This window comes from Ranitomeya variabilis, unplaced genomic scaffold (genome assembly GCF_051348905.1).
Source record: "Ranitomeya variabilis isolate aRanVar5 unplaced genomic scaffold, aRanVar5.hap1 Scaffold_112, whole genome shotgun sequence".
NCBI lineage: Eukaryota > Metazoa > Chordata > Amphibia > Anura > Dendrobatidae > Ranitomeya > Ranitomeya variabilis.
In genome coordinates, this window is record NW_027507939.1 from 243,906 (window position 1) to 264,944 (window position 21,039).

At 45.1% G+C, this 21,039-nt stretch overlaps 1 protein-coding gene across 4 annotated transcripts in view; it reads left to right on the plus strand.

Annotated features, from left to right (window-relative positions):
• Positions 1-21,039, plus strand: part of LOC143789172 (piwi-like protein 1) — a 101,470-nt gene that overhangs the window by 70,734 nt on the left and 9,697 nt on the right. For all 4 annotated transcript variants that reach the window (XM_077278961.1, XM_077278960.1, XM_077278962.1 and 1 more), the window contains 3 exons: positions 19,195-19,298; positions 19,600-19,670; positions 19,878-20,034. In XM_077278961.1, the coding sequence (XP_077135076.1) occupies positions 19,195-19,298; positions 19,600-19,670; positions 19,878-20,034 (332 nt within the window). The remainder of the gene's footprint in view (positions 1-19,194; positions 19,299-19,599; positions 19,671-19,877; positions 20,035-21,039) is intronic.

Here is a 21,039-nt window from a genome sequence, read left to right on the forward strand (position 1 = left end):
TCCTGTCTCGCGGCAGGGGAACGGTCCTTGCATCCGGAGGTTTTCCATCAGATTTGTCTTTGATGGGGGACTCCGGACGTGGACCTCACTGCGTCCTGAATGAACAAGAAGCTTCCTCGGTTCGTCTCCAGGTCTCGCGACCCCCTCGCGGTGGGCTTCGAAGCTCTGGCCATTCCTTGGTCGCAGTTCGTGCTGCCCTATCTGTTCCCACCCCTGCCCTTCCCAAGCTGTTGAAAAAGATCAAAGCGGAAGGGGTGCCGTGCATTCTGATCGCCCCGGATTGGCCCAGGAGAACTTGGTTCGCGGACATCATCAATCTTCTCGCGGACGCCCCTTGGCGCCTTCCAGACAGGTCCGATCTGGCACCCGAATTCTCGGTCTCTCAGTTCTAAGAGCGTCCGGCCTCTCGGACCGAGTGATTCACACCATGATCCAGGCTAGAAAGCCTTCTTCTTCCAGGATTTACTACCGTACCTGGAAGGCTTATTTCCGTTGGTGCGAGTCCAACTCCGTTTCACCTATGTCCTTTTCCCTGCCCTCCGTTTTGGCCTTCCTTCAGGCAGGATTGGATTCGGGCCTTGCTCTTAGTTCCCTGAAGGGCCAGGTTTCTGCGCTCTCCATCCTTTGTCAGAAAACTTTATCTTCTCGGCCACAGGTTAAGACCTTCCTTCAAGGAGTGGCCCATGCTGTCCCTCCGTACAGGGCCCCTGTGGATTCATGGGATTTAAATCTGGTACTGGACGTTCTGAGGGTTTTCCAGCCTAGGCATAAGGATTTTGCAGGCGGCAGTGGCGAGTCCTCTGACCTGATGGAAGTCTGTTTTTCCCACCCCAGGGGCTGCTTTTGGACGTCCCATGGTTCCTGTGTCCCCCAATGAGAGGCTATAGAGAAAACAGGATTTTTGGTTGCTTACCGTAAAATCTGTTTCTTGGAGCTTCCATTGGGGGACACAGCACCCTCCCATGTTATTCAGCTTCTCTTGTTCTATGGTCTATGACTGTTCTCACTTTTTCAGTTCTCATGTTTGTGGTTATGGTTTTCAACCTTGTTATTTATCTCCTACTGCTTTCTCACTAACTGAAGTGTATGCCAGTCGGTGGGGTGTACACTGCAGAGGAGGAGCTAACTTTTTTTTGTGCATAGTGGCAGCAGCATACACCCATGGTTCCTGTGTCACCTCAATGGAGGCTCCGAGAAACAGATTTTACGGTAAGCAACCAAAAATCCTGTTTTTCCAGAGACCATTGTCCGTACATGCTCCATCAGCCTTCCACTGCTTCACTTCTTCCTATGGGGACATTCTCTGCATCATCATTAAGCGGTCTTGTGGGGTCCGACAGAAAACCTCCATCTGTCATGGATCATCAGGTTCCTGTAGAGTCAGTGTTTCTTGTAACTGTTTACGCTGAGCGTGTGGTCACCATAGTTGGTATGGTCGGTTCAACGGGTAGGAGAGCAGCAGCTTTTGCTTGCATATCCGCAAAGGCGTTGCCGACAGTCTGTGGACTGTTCCTAGGACCGTGCGCCTTAACTTTGATAATGGCCACCTGGGTAGGTAATTTGAATGAGTCCATGAGGGTTTTAACAGTTTCAGAATTCTTCACTGGAGTCCCGGCGGTAGTAATAAACCCTCGATTGGCCCATAGAGCTCCGAAATCATGAGCAATACCAAATGTATACTGTGAGTCCGTGTATATATTAGCCCTCCTGTCTTTGGCCAGAACACATGCAGTAGACAGAGCCTGAAGTTCTGCTTCTTGTGCTGACTGTGAGGGAGGGAGTGCAGCTCCGTGCGCTACAGTATCTTCCGTAGTAACAGCGTATCCGTTGTGGAATCTGCCAAACTCATCAGCATATCTTGAACCATCCGTGTATAACACCAGATCAGGATTTGGAAGTGGATTTTGGAAGCTATCTCTTCAGTCAGGAGTTGGGAACAGTCATGTTGGAGGTAATACTCATCACTGCCATCCTTCTTGGGGACAGGCAGTAAAGTAGCGGGGTTGAATTTAGTCAGGCAAAAGGAGTGAACACTGCAGCCGCAAGTGTCGTCGTACAGTCAAATGTTTTGGCTGTTGGAGTGTCAGTATTGCCGCAATATCATGTGGGGCAAAAATGTGCGTCTCATGTCCAAGAATTATGTCTGCAGTCTTGTCAAGCAACGAGTGAGTGGCGTGAACTGCCCTTATGCAACTTGGTGATGCCCGGGCCACGGGGTCGAGGCGGGCTGAATAATAGCCCACAGGCCGTTGTCTATTGCCATGCGACTGTGTGAGTACCCCTGCTGCGTGTCCTTCATTCTCAGGCACATACAAATGGAACGGTCGAGTATAGTCCAGGATGCCCAAGGCAGGGGCGGAAGCAATAAGCCGCTTTAATTCAGAGAAGGCACGATAAAGGCTTTCCATACAAACCGTTGATCTTTCCTTATAGTTCATATACCGTCTTTCAGGGCATTGTAGAGGGGTTGCATTATGCGGGATGCGTCCGGTATCCACTGACTACAATAAGTACATAGTCCAAGAAAATGCTGGAGTTCAGTCTCATCTTTTGGAAAAGGAAGGGAGCTGACGGCTATTTTTCTTTCTTTTGTGAGGTGTCTTGACACCCTGAAGGAGACAGTTACCCAAAAATATCAATTGACCAAGGCAGAACTGAAGTTTCGAGGCCGAAACCCGACAGTTCAGATCTGCCAGATACTTGAGGAGGGGAACAGTGGCAGCAATGGCTTCCTGCTCTGTTCGTGCACACAACAAAACCTCATCCACATACTGGAGCAGCGTGACATAGCGATGATCTAACTGCCAGGGAAAAAGACACTCGCCCATATTTTTTGCAAACTGATTGGGACTGTTTTGGGCCCCATGTGGCATAACTGTCCACGTCAATTGTCGTCCCTGATAAGTGAATGCAAACAAACTGGCAATCTGGGTGTAATGGAATGCTGAAGAAGGCATTGGCAAGGTCGATGACTGAACCAAGCAGCATTCTGAGGTATCTGGGACACAAGAATATGGATTAGGCACCACAGGTGTTTACAGAACAGTAGCTGCATTAACTGCCCGTAGATCTTGTACCAGCCGGTACACAGGGGGTTGGCCGGGTGGGGTCTTTTTCTTAACGGGAAACAAGGGAGTGTTACATGGGGAAACACAAGGTACCAGGGCACCATTATCGAGTAACGTTTGTATTTGGCCCTTGAGACACTGCTCCTGATCATGTTTCAAAGGGTATTGATGGACTTTCAGAAAAGGGGCACCAGGTTTGAGAAACCCTTTTACTGGTTCTACAGACATTATTGGGGGTGATCTGGGCCTATCAGGGCCATCATTACCATGGGAAGGGCATGTAGGATACAGATCTCATTGTGTTCATCTGCTTAAGGGTTATGTAACGTAAGAACCATCTGACCATCATCTTGGAATTGTATTCTGGAGCGGAACTGTGATAATAAATCTGCCCCCAGTAAATTTACCAGACATGTGGGAGAGATTATGAACTGGGCCGTGACCTCAGGGAAAGGTCCCACAGGGATGGGTTTTGTAATAGTATGTTTATTGGGTCTGCCATCTCTTCAGTATGGGCGATTATCAGGATTTTGAGGCTATCTGAAACCAGAGTATCCCCCAGAGTTCCCAGTATTCAGGTTATGGGTGGAAGGGGGAACCTGAAGGTAGCAACTGTCAGCATGGGTATGACAATCTCTCTGAAAGTGACCAGGCCGGCCTCAGCGCCAGCACTTCAAGCGAGAATTGGCACGGCAGGGCTGGGGAGTGAGCTTCCCAGACATAGGGTTAAAAGGGATATTGGAGTAGGGAACTGAATTTGTGTAGGGGAGGAGGGCAGGAGCTGGAGTCTGTTGTGTGGGCCACTGATAAGGAACAGCTGCGTCCTTGTAGCTGGGGTGGGGGCTGAGGTTGGAGCAGGAATCGCTGTGGCTACTGGTATAACCTTTGATTTCCATGCTGATGCAGAGCGGGCTAAATTCTTCTGAAAACTTTTTACTATTTTCAATGCATCATCCGGAGTGGAAGTCTCGATATCAGGTCTGACTGACATTATTGTCTCTTTCAATTCAGATTTGAGGCCGGACATTAAAGCTGCCACAAAAAGATGTGAATGGGCTTTATTATACAGTGAGAATCCCAAATCTTTAAACACTACCTTAAGACGCCCATAAAACTTCTCGGCAGTCTGCTCCTTGTCCTGTGTGACATCTGTGAGGGAGGTAGCTTGGTCCGCTAATCTATCTTGTGCCCAAACTTTTAAAGCATTGCAGATATCAACACCACTCATATGTTCCCCGTCCAAATTCACATTATAGGTTATGCCACCCTCAATAATTGGAAGATACCCCTCCTCAGCCTTCACTTGGAGCAAGTGTAACAGATCTCTTCGGGAAGTGGAATAAATCTCTCGATTCGCTGCCATTTGCCTATAAAAGGCCATGGGGAGGTTTCTGGATTGGGTAACTGGATGCAAAGGGTGTTTATTTGGGATGGGGAAAAGGGAGTTTACTTTGGCCTGTCAGGAGTAGCTTTCACATCATCTTCTTCAAAGATATTACTGACTCGGGGGCAGGAGGAGGTGGCGGTAGTACGGGCACAAGAGGCATCTGCTGCAGAAGCGGGGCAGGAGGCTCTGTTACAATTACAGATTGTATTGCCTGATGGGCCGTTATGTGGCTGTCGAGGACAAATCGGACCTCCTCCAATTTTATGGGGTTTTCCTGTATACACCGCTCTATTGCTGATACTATGACCATGGCGGCATCCTTCCTGGGATATTGAAAGATACCGGCAGAGATTAATAGTATGGCCATTGTACGTTGAGGCATCGTACTGGGGGAAGGGACAGAGGAGGCATACAGGATTGCGTTCTGGACAGCCTCAGTAAGTAATTGTTGGGACCTAGGAATGTCGGTAGATTATATTGTGGTCCCACTGCATGTATTACATATTGACACGGCATTTGTCCTGCTCTGGTTGCTGCGACCTGTCTTGTTTCTACCTGGCCATAAGTTTGTATATATGAATTAGATTCTTCCTGTATCATGGGTCTGCCTTTCTGTGAAATTATTGCAGCCAGTCCTCCAGCATGGCGGAGTTGGTTGTCTGCGGCATTCACTATAGCCCCAACATGTTGTTAAGATCCCCTGTCCCTATTCTAAAGAGCACATCATGACGGTGGGGTCCAGGAATAACATTGGAATACATTTCCTGGAAATCTTCTATCTCCTCCTGTGTATCCTGTCTCTGAGCGGGTGACTAAAGTAGGAGGGGGTGGATACTTCTAACCGCTAGCAATACTAGGCATAGCAGGGACTGGCGGTGGCTGATAAGTGCCGTCAGCGTTTAGCAAGGGAAAGGTGGGGCTACAACTCCGGGTCTTCTTGCTCCACAATTGTAACAGACCTCTCTCCACTGAGGATTAGTAACTCCGCATACATCACAAATCCACCCGGCAGGATCATAGGGTGGGGGCGCACTGGATTTTGGCAACCCAGGATATATTGGTGCTTTGGGATTGAGGGGCACGGCGCTTAGTCGGGAGGAGAGGCTTGATTTCCTGGGGAGGGGCCATATCATCTAACAGGGAGCCCCCCTGTCCCAAATCATCATTTTTAATTGTTTGTCTCTCTGGCACGTTAATCTCAGTCACTTTCTCAGTTCCTTCTTGCACCACAAAACATCCAGTCTTTGTCATAGTAGTAGACGGCTTTCCTTTTTCAACGTAACAATAACAGAAACAATCAGAACTCACTTCCTCTGTTGATCCTCAATTTGCTATATATCAATCACTCAACTTGAAGCAGGTGAATCACTTACAAGTTTCCTTCTAAAACTACGCACCATATTTTACTTCCAACTTCAACTTACAATATGTCTTTCTACTTCAATACAGTACTGTTGCTTTAAACAAAACACAGATCTACCAGCGCGTACTACACCAAGGACAGAAGAATATACAGAGAATCTTGAGTGCAGTTACATGCCCCCTCCCATCCGAGATTTTATCGGGAGATAAGAACTCACAGAATTCCTCAACACAGAACGGAGAAACTCAGAAGCAATCACGCAGCTGTTAGACTGCCCCTCCCATCAGACTTTTAGAAATTTTCTGTCTTTCACACAGAAACAGAATGCAGCAGTTCTCAGACTTTAATTAATTTCTACAAAACCTTCATCACACAAATCCAAACTGTTCTTTTTCTTCCACGGAAACATGATTCTCCTTTAGATCTAAATATCCTTACATCAGTTGTGCACGGTACTGGAGCTGCCGTTCAGTCTGTTCAACCGGGTCTATCTGTACCCCACAAAATTCAACGCTGTACTCAGTGAAAGGAGGAGGGTGTCTCAGACTAGCCCTCCGGACACCTCTGGAGATAGATATCTCTATCTATCTATCTATCTATCTATCTATCTATCTATCTATCTAATATATAAAGCTGAATGTGTGTATGTATGTGTGTATGTATGTGTGTATGTCTGGGATTGGCATCTGCCCCATCGCAGCTACAGCCACAAAATTTTCCATAGTCACACGTCTGGACCCTGAGAGCGTCATAGGCTATGTTGTGAGGCGAAACCTTAACCCCGCACGTTCCAATTCGCCAAACAATTTTGCCCCTATCTACATAATGGGGGAAAAAGTGAAAGGAAAAGTGTTGGAGGCAAATTGACAGCTGCCAGATGTGAACAAGGGGGACTTAAAGAGTGAGAGCGATGGCGCCAAAGAGTATGTACCGTACAGTTGCTAAGGTGGGGCCCCGACATGGAATACTCACCACACACGGGGATATGAACACACACAGAAAATGCGCCACACACTACCACGTACTTGAACACATATCACCCTCAGCACACATTTCACCACACATACACCAACCTCGCCACATAAAAGTCGAAACACAAAAGTCGCCGCTCAAAACTCGCCACGCGCAATACTCGCCACATGCAAAACTAGGCTCACGCAAAACTCGCCACACGTGCAAAACTCACCTCATGGAAAACTCGCCACACACAAAACTTGCACACGCGGAAAAATTGCCACATGCACAAAAGTTGCAACACACAAAACTTGCACATACTCAAAACGCACCACACATAAAAGTTGCCACGCGCAAAACTCGCCATGCGCAAAACTTGCTGCACACAACTTGCTACACTAACCTGTCACATGCAACTCGACACACAAAAAGTTGCTACACGCATGTCGCCACACAAAACTCATCTCACAAAAGTTGCTACATGCATGTCGCCACACGCAACTCAACACACACAACTTGACACATGAAACTCGCCCTAAAACACACACAAGTCTGGTAGTATCCTTCAAAAATAAAAATCTGATTAATAAGCAGACAAACTACAAGAGCAACAACTGTACCATATAGGAAATACGGCAGCTGTCAGTCACATGACCTGTCTATTATGTGTATGTGTGAGCTAATATATACTGCCAGGGGGGAGGGCTTCCTGTTGGCTGGGGATTTTATCAGGCTGCCAATTTAGCTTACAAATACTGAGGTAAAAATACTGAGCAAATAACGTGTGAACGAGGTCTAATACAGGAGGAGATGACACAGATATATACGATATACAGGAGGAGATGACACACAGGTATATACTATATACAGGGGAGATTACACACAGGTATAAACTATATACAGGAGGAGCTGACACAGGTATATACTATATACAGGAGGAGATGACACACAGGTATATACTATATACAGGAGAGATAACACACAGGTATATACTATATGCAAGAGGAGATGACAGGTATATACTATATACAGGAGAGATGACACACAGGTATATACTATATACAGGAGGAGATGACCTACAGGTACATACTACATACAGGAGGAGATGACATACAGGTACATACTACATACAGGAGGAGATGACATACAGGTATATACTATATACAGGAGGAGATGACACACAGGTATATACTATATACAGGAGCAGATTACCTACAGGTATATAGTATAAACAGGAGGAGATGACATACAGGTATATGCTATGTATAGGAGGAGATGACATACAGGTATATACTATATACAGGAGGAGATGACACACAGATATATACTATATATAGGTGAGATGACACACAGGTATATACTATATACAGGAGGAGATTACATACAGGTATATACTATATATAGGAGGAGATGACATACAGGTATATACTATATACAGGGGAGATGACACACAGCAGGTATATGCTATATACAGGGGAGATGACATACAGGTATATACTATATACAGGAGAAGACATACAGGTGTATACTATATATAAGGGAGATGACAAACATGTATATACTGAGGTGAAAATGAGAGGTGTGAGGTGAAAATGAGAGGTGTGAGGTGAAAATGAAAAGGAGTGAGGGAAAATAGTGGAGTGATCGGAAAATGACAGATGTGAGGTCGAAATGACAAGTGTTAGGGGGGAATGAGAGGAGTGAGGGGGAAAATGAGGGGTGTAAGGGAGAAAATGAGAGGCGTGATGGGAAAATAAGAGAAGTGAGGTGCTATAACTAACCACAGATATTTACTATGCGCTCTTCAGCTGAAAAATATATATGTATATATATATATGTATATGTGTGTATATATATTGTGTGTATATATATATATATATATATATATATATATATATATATATATATATATATACTCGAGTATAAGCCGACCCCCCTAATTTTGCCACAAAAAACTGGGAAAACTTATTGACTCGAGTATAAGCCTAGGGGGGAAAATGCAGCAGCTACCGGTAAATGTCAAAAGTAAGAATAGATACCAATAAAAGTAAAATTAATTGAGACATCAGTAGGTTAAGTGTCTTTGAATATCCATATTGAATCAGGAGCCCCATATAATGCTCCATACTGTTCATTATGGCCCCATAAGATGCTCCATATTAAAATATGCCCCATATAATCCTGCATAAAGGTTAATAATGGCCCCATAAGATGCTCTACAGACACATTTGCCCAATATAATGCTGCACAAATGCTGATTATGGCCCCATAAGATGCTCTATAAAGATATTTGCCCCTTATAGTGCTGCACAAATGTTATGGCCCTATAAGATGCTCCATACAGACACTTGCCCCATATGCCGTAGTGCCCTACAAACGTTATTTATGGCCCCATACAGACACTTGCCCCATATAGTGCTGCACAAACATTATGCCCCTATATAGTGCTGCAGAAACGTTATGGCCCCATATAGTGCTGCAGGAATGTTATGGCCCCATATAGTGCTGCAGGAACGTTATGGCCCCCATATAGTGCTGCAGGAATGTTATGGCCCCATATAGTGCTGCAGGAACGTTATGGTCCCCATATAGTGCTGCAGGAATGTTAGGGCCCCCATATAGTGCTGCAGGAATGTTATGGCCCCATATAGTGCTGCAGGAATGTTAGGGCCCCCATATAGTGCTGCAGGAATGTTAGGGCCCCATATAGTGCTGCAGGAATGTTATGGCCCCATATAGTGCTGCAGGAATGTTATGGCCCCATATAGTGCTGCAGGAATGTTAGGGCCCCATATAGTGCTGCAGGAATGTTATGGCCCCATATAGTGCTGCAGGAATGTTATGGCCCCATATAGTGCTCCAGGAATGTTATGGCCCCATATAGTGCTGCAGGAATGTTATGGCCCCATATAGTGCTGCAGGAATGTTATGGCCCCATATAGTGCTGCAGGAATGTTATGGCCCCATATAGTGCTCCAGGAATGTTATGGCCCCATATAGTGCTCCAGGAATGTTATGGCCCCATATAGTGCTCCAGGAATGTTATGGCCCCATATAGTGCTCCAGGAATGTTATGGCCCCATATAGTGCTCCAGGAATGTTATGGCCCCATATAGTGCTGCAGGAATGTTATGGCCCCATATAGTGCTGCAGGTACGTTATGGCCCCATATAGTGCTGCAGGAACGTTATGGCCCCATAGATGCTCCATACAGACACTTGCCCCATTTGCTGCGATAAAATAATAAATCACATACTCACCTCTCCGTCGCTCAGGCCCCCGGCACTTTCAATAGTCACCTGCTCCTCGTTCCGGGCGCCGATCTGTCTCCAGCACTGACGTTCAGCAGAGGGCGCGCACTGACCGCGTCACCGCGCCCTCTGACCTCAGCGTCACTGCTGGAGACAGATCGGCGCCCGGAACGAGGAGCAGGTGACTATCGCGCAGCGCTCCCCTCCCCGTATACTCACCTGGTCCTGCCGCTGTGTAGATCCCGCTTCCCCGACGCTGCAGCGCTTCATCCTGTACTCAGCGGTCACATGGTCCCGCTGATTACAGTAATGACTATGCGGCTCCACCCCTATGGGAGGTGGAGCCGAATATTCATTTACTGTAATGAGCGGGACCATGTGACCGCTCAGTGCAGGAAGACGCTGAAGCTGCTGCTGCCGGCGCTGGGGAAGACAGGGACCTGCAGGGACCACGCCTGGACTAGGTGAGTATTTTTAGACAGCCCCCGCTCCCCCTCCCCTGCCGACCCCCGGGTATGACTCGAGTATAAGCCGAGAGGGGCAATTTCAGCCCAAAAAAGTGGGCTGAAAATCTCAGCTTATACTCGAGTATATACGGTATATATTATATTGTAGAATTATTAGGCAAGTTGTATTTTAGAGGATTATTTTTATTATTGATCAACACCTATGTTCTCAATCAGCCCAAAAGACTCGTAAATATCAAAGCTTAATATTTTTGGAAGTTGGAGTGGGGCTTTTAGGCTATGTTCACACGTTCAGGATTTCCATCCTTTTTTTTTCCTGACTGAAACTGCAGGTCTCTGCAGAAAACGCAGGTGCGTTTTTTGGTGCGTTTTTGGTGCGTTTTTGGTGCGTTTTTTGGTGCGTTTTTTAGTGCGTTTTTTAGTGCGTTTTTTGATGCAGTTTTGTCTGCAGATTGTCTGTGTTTGACAGAAATAAAGTTTACTGCAGTGGGGGGGGGGGGGGGGGGAAAAATGATGTCATTTCCTTGTCCAACCCTTTTCTTCTTCCATCCTCCATTTTGGGACTAAACACCAAAATGAGTGGACGTGTTTTGAATGACAGCGCTCCGCGTTTTGCGCCGCATGCGTCACTGCAGCGCACGCATCCGGGCGCAGAGGACGCAGCAAGTTGCATTTTTGCTGCGTCCAAAATCAATCGAAAAAAGGACGCATGCGGCGCAAAACGCAGCGTTGTGCATGCGTTTTGCTGCGTTTTACTTTGCGTTGTGTGTTGCGGCGCCGACGCTGCGGCGCACAACGCAAATGTGAACATAGCCTAAGTGCCACGTATCACGTATTTCAGTGCCACGTGATACGTGCCACGTATTTAAGTGCCACGTGCCACGTATTTAAGTGCCACGTGCCACGTATTTAAGTGCCACGTGCCACGTATTTAAGTGCCACGTGCCACGTATTTAAGTGCCACGTGCCACGTATTTAAGTGCCACGTATTTCAGTGCCACGTATTTAAGTGCCACGTATTTCAGTGCCACATGCCACGTATTTCAGTGCCACGTGCCACGTATTTCAGTGCCACGTATTTCAGTGCCACGTGCCACGTATTTCAGTGCCACGTGCCACGTATTTCAGTGCCACGTGCCACGTATTTCAGTGCCACGTATTTCAGTGCCACGTATTTCAGTGCCACGTATTTCAGTGCCACGTATTTCAGTGCCACGTATTTCAGTGCCACGTATTTCAGTGCCACGTATCACGTATTTAAGTGCCACGTATTTAAGTGCCACGTATCACGTATTTCAGTGCCACGTATTTAAGTGCCACGTGCCACGTATTTCAGTGCCACGTGCCACGTATTTCAGTGCCACGTGCCACGTATTTAAGTGACACGTATCACGTATAAGTGACACGTGTCACGTATTTAAGTGCCACGTATTTAAGTGCCACGTATCCCACGAAGATTTTCCATGGAGAACAGACACATCCAGAGATATGTCTGCTCTCCACGGATGCAGCAACACACTGACAGGAGCCATAGTTCCTGTCGGTGTGTCACTGCGCATGCGCGAGTTTACCGGCGGTCATTGACCCCGGCTCTCTCGCTTAACGGCAGTGCTGCGTGGGAAAGTTCAACGCAGCTGTACTGCTGTTAACCGAGACGCCGGAGTCATTGAGCTCCGGGACAGTACGCGATACACTGCTAGGAGCTTCGCTCCTGGCAGTGTATTGCCGGAGAGCAGCCGATCGGCGTGGGACACTCGTTTTATGGATTCTGCGGACAGGGAGTATGGATTTGGTTTATTATTTTGTGATTTTTTCCTGGAGGATCGAGGGCTTCGCCTACAAGTGTGCTGTTGGTGAGTATATACTCTATGTTATGTGTTGTATGTACTGTACTGTGTGTCATGTATGTGTATTGTGTGTAGGTGTTTTGTGTAACTTTACTATTGTGCTAAGTCGCCGGACACAGGGACAACTCTCCCATCCTAATACCGGATGGGAGGAGTAGTCCATACGGCGACTTAGCACAATGGAGGCACTATCGTCGCATGGGGACACGCGCGCGCGCACACACACACACACACACACACACACACATACACACACATACACACACATACACACACATACACACACACACACACACACACACACATATACCAAATCAATCAAACGGCCGACACGATCCCCATGCGACGGTATGCCTCCATGTCTCTCCGCCCACGCACTTCCGGCCCCGCACTTCCGCCCGCTCCCCCGCACTTCCTGCAGCAGCGGTTCTGCACATCAAACCGCAGTAAAACACGCAGATATATTTTTGATCTGCGTGTTTTACTGCGATTTTGACCTCACAATGGAGGTCTATGGGTGCAGAACCGCTGCGGTTCAGGAAGAAGAATTGACATGCTCCTTCTTTTTTCCGGGAGCTATTCAGCACGGCTTTTTTTTTAAATTTCCGGACCATGTGCACAGTGTGTCCTGTTTTCCATAGGGTACAGTGTACTGTACCCTGCATGGAAAACAGCTGCGGAACCGCAGCGGCAAAACCGCCGCGGTTCCGCGGTAAAAAACGCACTGTGTGAACATGGCCTTATAGTTTTAGCTATCTTAGGAGGATATCTGTTTGTGCAGATAACTATTACTGTGCAGAATTATTAGGCAACTTAATAAAAACCAAATATATCCCCATCTCACTTGTTTATTTTCACCAGAAAAAACAATATCACTGCACAAAATTTAGAAATAAACATTTCTGACATGCAAAAACAAAACCTCTAAAAATGAGTGACTAATATAGCCCCCTTTCTTTATGATGACACTCAGCAGCCTTCCATCCATAGATTCTGTCAGTTGCTTGATCTGTTTACGACCAACATTGCGTGCAGCAGCCACCACAGCCTCCAGACACTGCTCCGAGAGGTGCACTGTTTTACCTCCCTGTAGATCTCACATTTTATGAGGGACCACAGGTTCCCTATGGGGTTCAGATCAGGTGAACAAGGGGGCCATGTCATTATTTTTTCTTCTTTGAGACCTTTACTGGCCAGCCACGCTGTGGAGTAGATGGAGGCATGTGATGGAGCATTGTCCTGCATGAAAATCATGTTTTTCTTGAACGATACCGACTTCTTCCTGTACCACTGCTTGAAGAAGTTGTCTTCCAGAAACTGGCAGTAGGTCTGGGAGTTGAGCTTCACTCCATCCTCAACCTGAAAAGGTCCCACAAGTTCATCTTTGATGATACCAGCCCATACCAGTACCCCACCTCCACCTTGCTGGCGTCTGAGTCGGAGTGGAGCTCTCTGCCCTTTACTGATCCAGCCTCTGGCCCATCCATCTGGTCCATCAAGAGTCACTCTCATTTCATCAGTCCATAAAACCTTTGAAAAGTCATAGTATCATAGTTATTAAGGTTGAAGGAAGACTTTAAGTCCATCTAGTTCAACCCATAGCCTAACCTAACATGCCCTAACATGTTGATCTTATGGCCCCATCGGTCTTAAGATATTTCTTGGCCCAGTCTTGACATTTCTTTTTTCTTGTTCACAGGTGGTCGTTTTCAGCCTTCCTTACCTTGGCCATGTCCCTGAGTATCGCACACCTTGTACTTTTTGTTACTCCAGTAACGTTGCAGCTCTGAAATATGGCAAAACTGGTGGCAAATGGCATCTTGGCAGCTTCAAGCTTGATTTTTCTCAATTCATGGGCAGTTATTTTGCGCCTTTTTTGCCCAACACGCTTATTGCGATGCTGTTGGCTATTTGCCATGAAACGCTTGATTGTTCGGTGATCACGCTTCAAAAGTTTGGCAATTTCAAGACCGCTGCATACCTCTGCAAGACATCTCACAATTTCGGACTTTTCAGAGCCCGTCAAATCTCTCTTCTGATCCATTTTGCCAAAGGAAAGGAAGTTGCCTAATAATTAAGCACACCTAATATAGGGCGTTGATGTAATTAGACAACACCCCTCCTCATTACAGAGATGCACATCACCTGATTTACTTAATTTGTAGTTGGCTCTCAAGCCTGAACAGCTTGGAGTAGGACAACATGTATAAAAAGTATCATGTGATCAAAATATAACTTGCCTAATAGTTCTGCACGCAATGTATATATTCCTGAGGTACGTATCCTACCCAATCTTCCATCACCTCACCATGCCTGATTCTAACAGTGATCAAGATTTCAGGATATTTTGACTAAAAAGAGCGTTACAATCACTGGTCAATCCGGAGTGTCCGTCCCTTATGAGGTACGGTTCGAACACTGGGCCCCCAACGGAACTACACCTCTATATGATTCCACCAAAGAATCACCCCACCATCGGGGACAACCTCACATCCTCTTTGCAGCAACAAACACAGGAAAACCACACCAGTCAGTCTGAACAGTATAACTGCCAACTCACCGTGGTTGTTGTGGGGGATGATCAGTCCCAATTTTCCAGTGCCTGTGTCTGGTCCGAGGGTCCTTTGTCTTGTTGTCCTCCGGGGGGCAGAGGCGTCCCTGTTTGGGGACCCCACTTTTGGGCGCCAAGCTGTTGAGGGAGGATCTGGAGTGACCCTTCATGGTTGAGTCAGTGATTTTCAAATTGTCAAGGTCTCATAACAACAATGAACTTTAGCCTAGTAACAGAATTTATCTCAAAACAGCAAAATGGAGTCGAAAAGCACAAAATGAAGCCTTTAATTTTTCTTAGTTTAACCCTTCACAGTGTAACTAATTCGTCACGTGCCCGCTCTCAGCACGTGACTTGGGCTGTGCCTGCAAGGGTTAATCTGTCTCCCCACTCTCAGTCCAGCATTCAACCTCTGTCCTATGCTCTAATGGGAGCATAAATCACACACAGACCCAGGACACACACCCGCTCATACATGCTGCCACCACTCATCGAACACACGGGCGATGAGTCTCGGAAATATTAATACTACCACTCATAAGGCTCACACACCTTAGGCTATGGATTCTTTTAGAACATTCAAGGTTCAACTTGTTAAAGTTTTATACTTTAATACAAAAAAGGTTCAGTGCTTACAGTAAGAAAAGGTATAAAAATATGATAATAAAGACAACTTATGCTAAACAGTATAAAAATAAACAGGAGAAAACTTACAGAAATCATCTAACTGGTAGTTTGCTTTGTGCTCCCTGAGGAAGGGGGGGTGAATGGAGTTGGTGGAACACATGAGCGTCTCAGGCTGCCCTCACATGTGAACACGTTTTTTAGGTATACAGGTCTAATTTATAGCTTTGGTCTGGAGGTCAGGTTTCTAGACCAGCCCCTCAGGTTAATATCATAATTGCTTGTATGTTGATTGGTCCACGGCCGCGCCCCCCCAATCAATATATTCTTTTCTCTTGAGATCCTTTGTGTAACAGCTGTCACAGAGATACTATCAGGCCGTAGTTAACATCTCTTTCAAGAGCTAGGAGATATCAAATGTTACCTTTCTTCTTGGCCTCCAGCAGGACCCCCTGGTGAGGTTAGAGACAGAAGTCTACTTGTCTCAGGAAAATACACATTAACACCTGGGTGCGACCTGCAACTTTTCAAGACAGTTACATTAAATAATGTTACATTATTGCCATTATATAATGTATCTAGATTATATATATATATATATATATATATATATATATATATATATATATATATATATATATATATATATATATATATATATATATATATATACACAGTACAGACCAAAAGTTTGGACACACCTCATTTAAAGATTTTTCTGTATTTTCATGTCTATGAAAATTGTACATTCACACTGAAGGCATCAAAACTATGAATTAACACATGTGGAATTATATACTTAACAAAAAAGCGTGAAACAACTGAAATTATGTCTTATATTCTAGGTTCTTCAAAGTAGCCACCTTTTGCTTTGATGACTGCTTTGCACACTCTTGGCATTCTCTTGATGAGCTTCAAGAGGTAGTCACCGGGAATGGTCTTCCAACAATCTTGAAGGAGTTCCCAGAGATGCTTAGCACTTGTTGGCCCTTTTGCCTTCACTCTGCGGTCCAGCTCACCCCAAACCATCTCGATTGGATTCCGGTCTGGTGACTGTGGAGGCCAGGTCATCTGGCGTAGCACCCCATCACTCTCCTTCTTGGACAAATAGCCCTTACACAGCCTGGAGGTGTGTTTGGGGTCATTGTCTTGTTTAAAAATAAATGATGGTCCAACTAAACGCAAACCGGATGGAATAGCATGCCGCTGCAAGATGCTGTGGTAGCCATGCTGGTTCAGTATGCCTTCAATTTTGAATAAATCCCCAACAGTGTCACCAGCAAAGCCCCCCCACACCATCACACCTCCTCCTCCATGCTTCACAGTGGGAACCAGGCATGTAGAGTCCATCCGTTCACCTTTTCTGCGTCGCACAAAGACACGGTGGTTGGAACCAAAGATCTCAAATTTGGACTCATCAGACCAAAGCACAGATTTCCACTGGTCTAATGTCCATTCCTTGTGTTCTTTAGCCCAAACAAGTCTCTTCTGCTTGTTGCCTGTCCTTAGCAGTGGTTTCCTAGCAGCTATTTTACCATGAAGGCCTGCTGCACAAAGTCTCCTCTTAACAGTTGTTGTAGAGATGTGTCTGCTGCTAGAACTCTGTGTGGCATTGACCTGGTCTCTAATCTGAACTGCTTTTAACCTGCGATTTCTGAGGCTGGTGACTCGGATAAACTTATCCTCAGAAGCAGAGGTGACTCTTGGTCTTCCTTTCCTGGGGCGGTCCTCATATGAGACAGTTTCTTTGTAGCGCTTGATGGTTTTTGCCACTGCACTTGGGGACACTTTCAAAGTTTTCCCAATTTTTCAGACTGACTGACCTTCATTTCTTAAAGTAATGATGGCCACTTGTTTTTCTTTACTTAGCTGCTTTTTTCTTGCCATAATACAAATTCTAACAGTCTATTCAGTAGGACTATCAGCTGTGTATCCACCAGACTTCTGCGCAACACAACTGATGGTCCCAACCCCATTTATAAGGCAAGAAATCCCACTTATTAAACCTGACAGGGCACACCTGTGAAGTGAAAACCATTCCCAGTGACTACCTCTTGAAGCTCATCAAGAGAATGCCAAGAGTGTGCAAAGCAGTCATCAAAGCAAAAGGTGGCTACTTTGAAGAACCTAGAATATAAGACATAATTTCAGTTATTTCACACTTTTTTTGTTAAGTAAATAATTCCACATGTGTTAATTCATAGTTTTGATGCCTTCGGTGTGAATTTACAATTTTCATAGTCATGAAAATACAGAAAAATCTTTAAATGAGAAGGTGTGTCCAAACTTTTGGCCTGTACTGTGTATATATGTATGTGTGTGTATGTGTGTGTGTGTGTATGTATATATATATATATATATGTATATATATATATATATATATATATATACATATATATATATATTACACAGCAGTACATGAGTCATGCACATGTGCGGCTGTGTTTTTTTTATCTATATGATGCAGTTTGCAACTTTGCACGTGTTCACATTAGGAGTGCTGGTTGGCTTTTTTTTCTCTCTCTCTCTCTCTCTCTCTCTCTGTCTTTAGATATATAGAGATATATACACATTAGATGGTGGCCCGATTCAAACGCATCGGGTATTCTAGAATATGTATGTAGTTTATTTATGAAGTTTTCAGAATAATGCAATTTATACACAGGATTCGGCCGGGCGCGACCAATTAGCGAAGCGTGGTACAAATTCCGCCCCAATTCGCGGGCGGCCGGACGTGACCAATCAGTGAAGCCAGGGCCGGCTCCAGGTTTTTGAGAGCCCCGGGCGAAAGAGTCTCAGTGGGCCCTCCTCTTTAACACATACCACGATTCGTGATGCACAATTACAGCAGAGAAATATACCACAGCCAAGTAGCATATAGCAATGTGGGCACCATATCCCTGTTTAAAAAAAAAAAAAAAAAAAAAGAACTAAAATAAAAAATAGTTATATACTCACCTTCCGGCGGCCCCCGGATCCAGGCCAGGCGTTTAGCGATGCTAAAGAAAAATAAGGGGAGAAGCCAGCACTGCTTATGGTCCGAACGCAATACAAATGATGCACATGCACCTACTGAATTCTAATTTAGTGATGCTCCTCGCGACCCTCAGGTCCCAAGAATGCATTGTGGTCTCGTGAGATGATGACGTAGCGGTCTCATAAGACCGCTACGTCATCATCTCGCGAGAGCGCAGTGCATGGCCCGGAGCGTCGTGAGGAGCGGCAAAGGCACCAGAAGGTGAGTATATAATTTATTTTTTTTTTTTAACATTAGATCTTTTTACTATTGATGCCCCATAGGCACACAGGGTTAATAGCAGTGTTAATGGACTGCGTTACACAGCGGCATAACACGGTGTAATGCAGCCATTGTGTGAGCACTGACTGGAGGGGAGTATGGAGGGGCGAATTCGCGGCCGGACTGTGCCCGTCGCTGACCAATCAGCTGGTCGCTGACCAATATATTTTCAAAATAAAAGTTCAATTCCTTCAATGAAAATGTGGAACGTTTTATCAACCCACTGTTCTGGGCGACGTTTCGTCTCCACCTGAGCCTTTCTCAAGATATATATATATATATATATATATATATATATATATATATATATATATATATATATATATATATATATATATATATATATATTTACATAATACACATATTTTTTTTTTTTTTCCTCAGCTGGATAAAGCAATAATTATTGGGATTGATTGCTACCACGACACCCTGCAGGGGAGGAGATCTATTGCTGGCTTTGTCGCGAGCACGAACAAGCAAATGACTCGGTAATGTATCCGCCACGTCCGGGTTCCTCATACATTGCTGGCTCCTCACTCCGGCTAATGCAGAGAACTGGAGCAAGGACCCTGAGCGCCCCCTCCGGATACAGCCACCATTGTACGCAGCCCCCAGAATAAACTAATTGCCCCCACGGTCTACAGCCTCCGTGCCCCTCAGCCCCGCACCCCAGAGTGGGCCGGCACTGATGCCATTGTGCCCCTGATGTCTTGTAGGCCCATAGCAGCCTATGAGATGGCGGCCTTATTCTGAGTGAGCCCTAAGTAACCTCTGACCTTTCTATTTTAGCTGGTTTTCCCGATGCGTCGTCCAGGATCAGAGACAAGAGATTGTCGATGGCCTAAAAGTTTGTATGCAAGGTAAAAAATATAATAAAAAGTTCCAAATGTGCAGAACAAACACGTATACGGCGCTGCACACATCTGATGCAGGGGTGTCTGATCCCCACCGATCCGATGTCTGTGGCCTATAGCAGAATTTCAGTGCGCCTGTGGGCTGCCTTATTTACTGGTATCACGATGCCATTATGATTTTTTTCTGTCTTTATGTCCTTTCTTTCTCTTTAGCGGCGCTGCACGCATGGACCAAGACTAACGAAGGAAACCTGCCGCAGCGCATCATCATCTACAGAGACGGAGTAGGCGACGGGCAGCTCAAGACCTTAGTGAACTACGAGATCCCACAGTTCATTGATTGCATCAAGTCTGCTAAACAGAATTACAGGTGCGGCAGAGGTGGCCCCTAACCCTTATGGTTCCTGACACAATTTTAATTTTTGTACTTTTAGTATTAAAAAAACAACAAAACCCTTTTTTTAATTTCTCCATCAATATATCCGTACGAGGACTTGTTCATTGCAGGATGAGTTGTAGTGTTGAATGACACCATTCATTTTACCATAAAATGTACTGATGAATCGGAAAGTAATTCCTAGTGGGGGGAAAATGGTGGGAAAAAAAAAATTCTGCCATAATTTTGTAGTTTTCTTTTTGTTTGTTTGTTTTACAACGTACCGTGTGCAGTGAAATGACCTGACAATAAGATTCTCCGGACGATTACAGCGGCACCAAACTTCTCTACTGTTTTTTTTTTAAAAAGGAAGGAAAGCCTTGTTCCATCATCCTTCTATAGTCTAAATAATCAGAAGGAAGAGAAACTTCAAACTCCAGATGTTAAAAGATGTGTAGTTAGAAGATATCTAAAGAAAAAACAGAGGAAAAAAAACCCAATCAAAAAGTCCAGAGTAGTTAATATAAAATCATGAAAATGTTATTAAGTAATAATACATCAGATTTATAACATGAATAGAGCAAATGCAATAGAAAATAATATTTAAAATGTATAAAGGGCGCACCAAACCATTAGAAATTCTATATTTAGTAGTTGCCACATATAACGTGCAAAAGACGTGGTAAAAAATAGTAAAAAAAAAATATAAATGCATAAAAAATGTGATAACCACTAATGGGCACCGCTGACACAGTGATCTCATGCGGAAAATGCTAGTGTGCAAACAGTGTGCAAGCCAAAGTACATATGCAAGAGAGTTGAAATAGTAATTAGGCTGAACTGTACAAAAATACCACTAGGTGTCGCTGTTGATAACAGCAAGTGTTGGCACACGGGAAAAGAGATTGATAGTAATAAGAAAACATAATGCGGTCATGATAGACATGTACTTACTATGCTCTTAAGATCCCAATTTCCTGGATGGCGCCTGACGAAGGC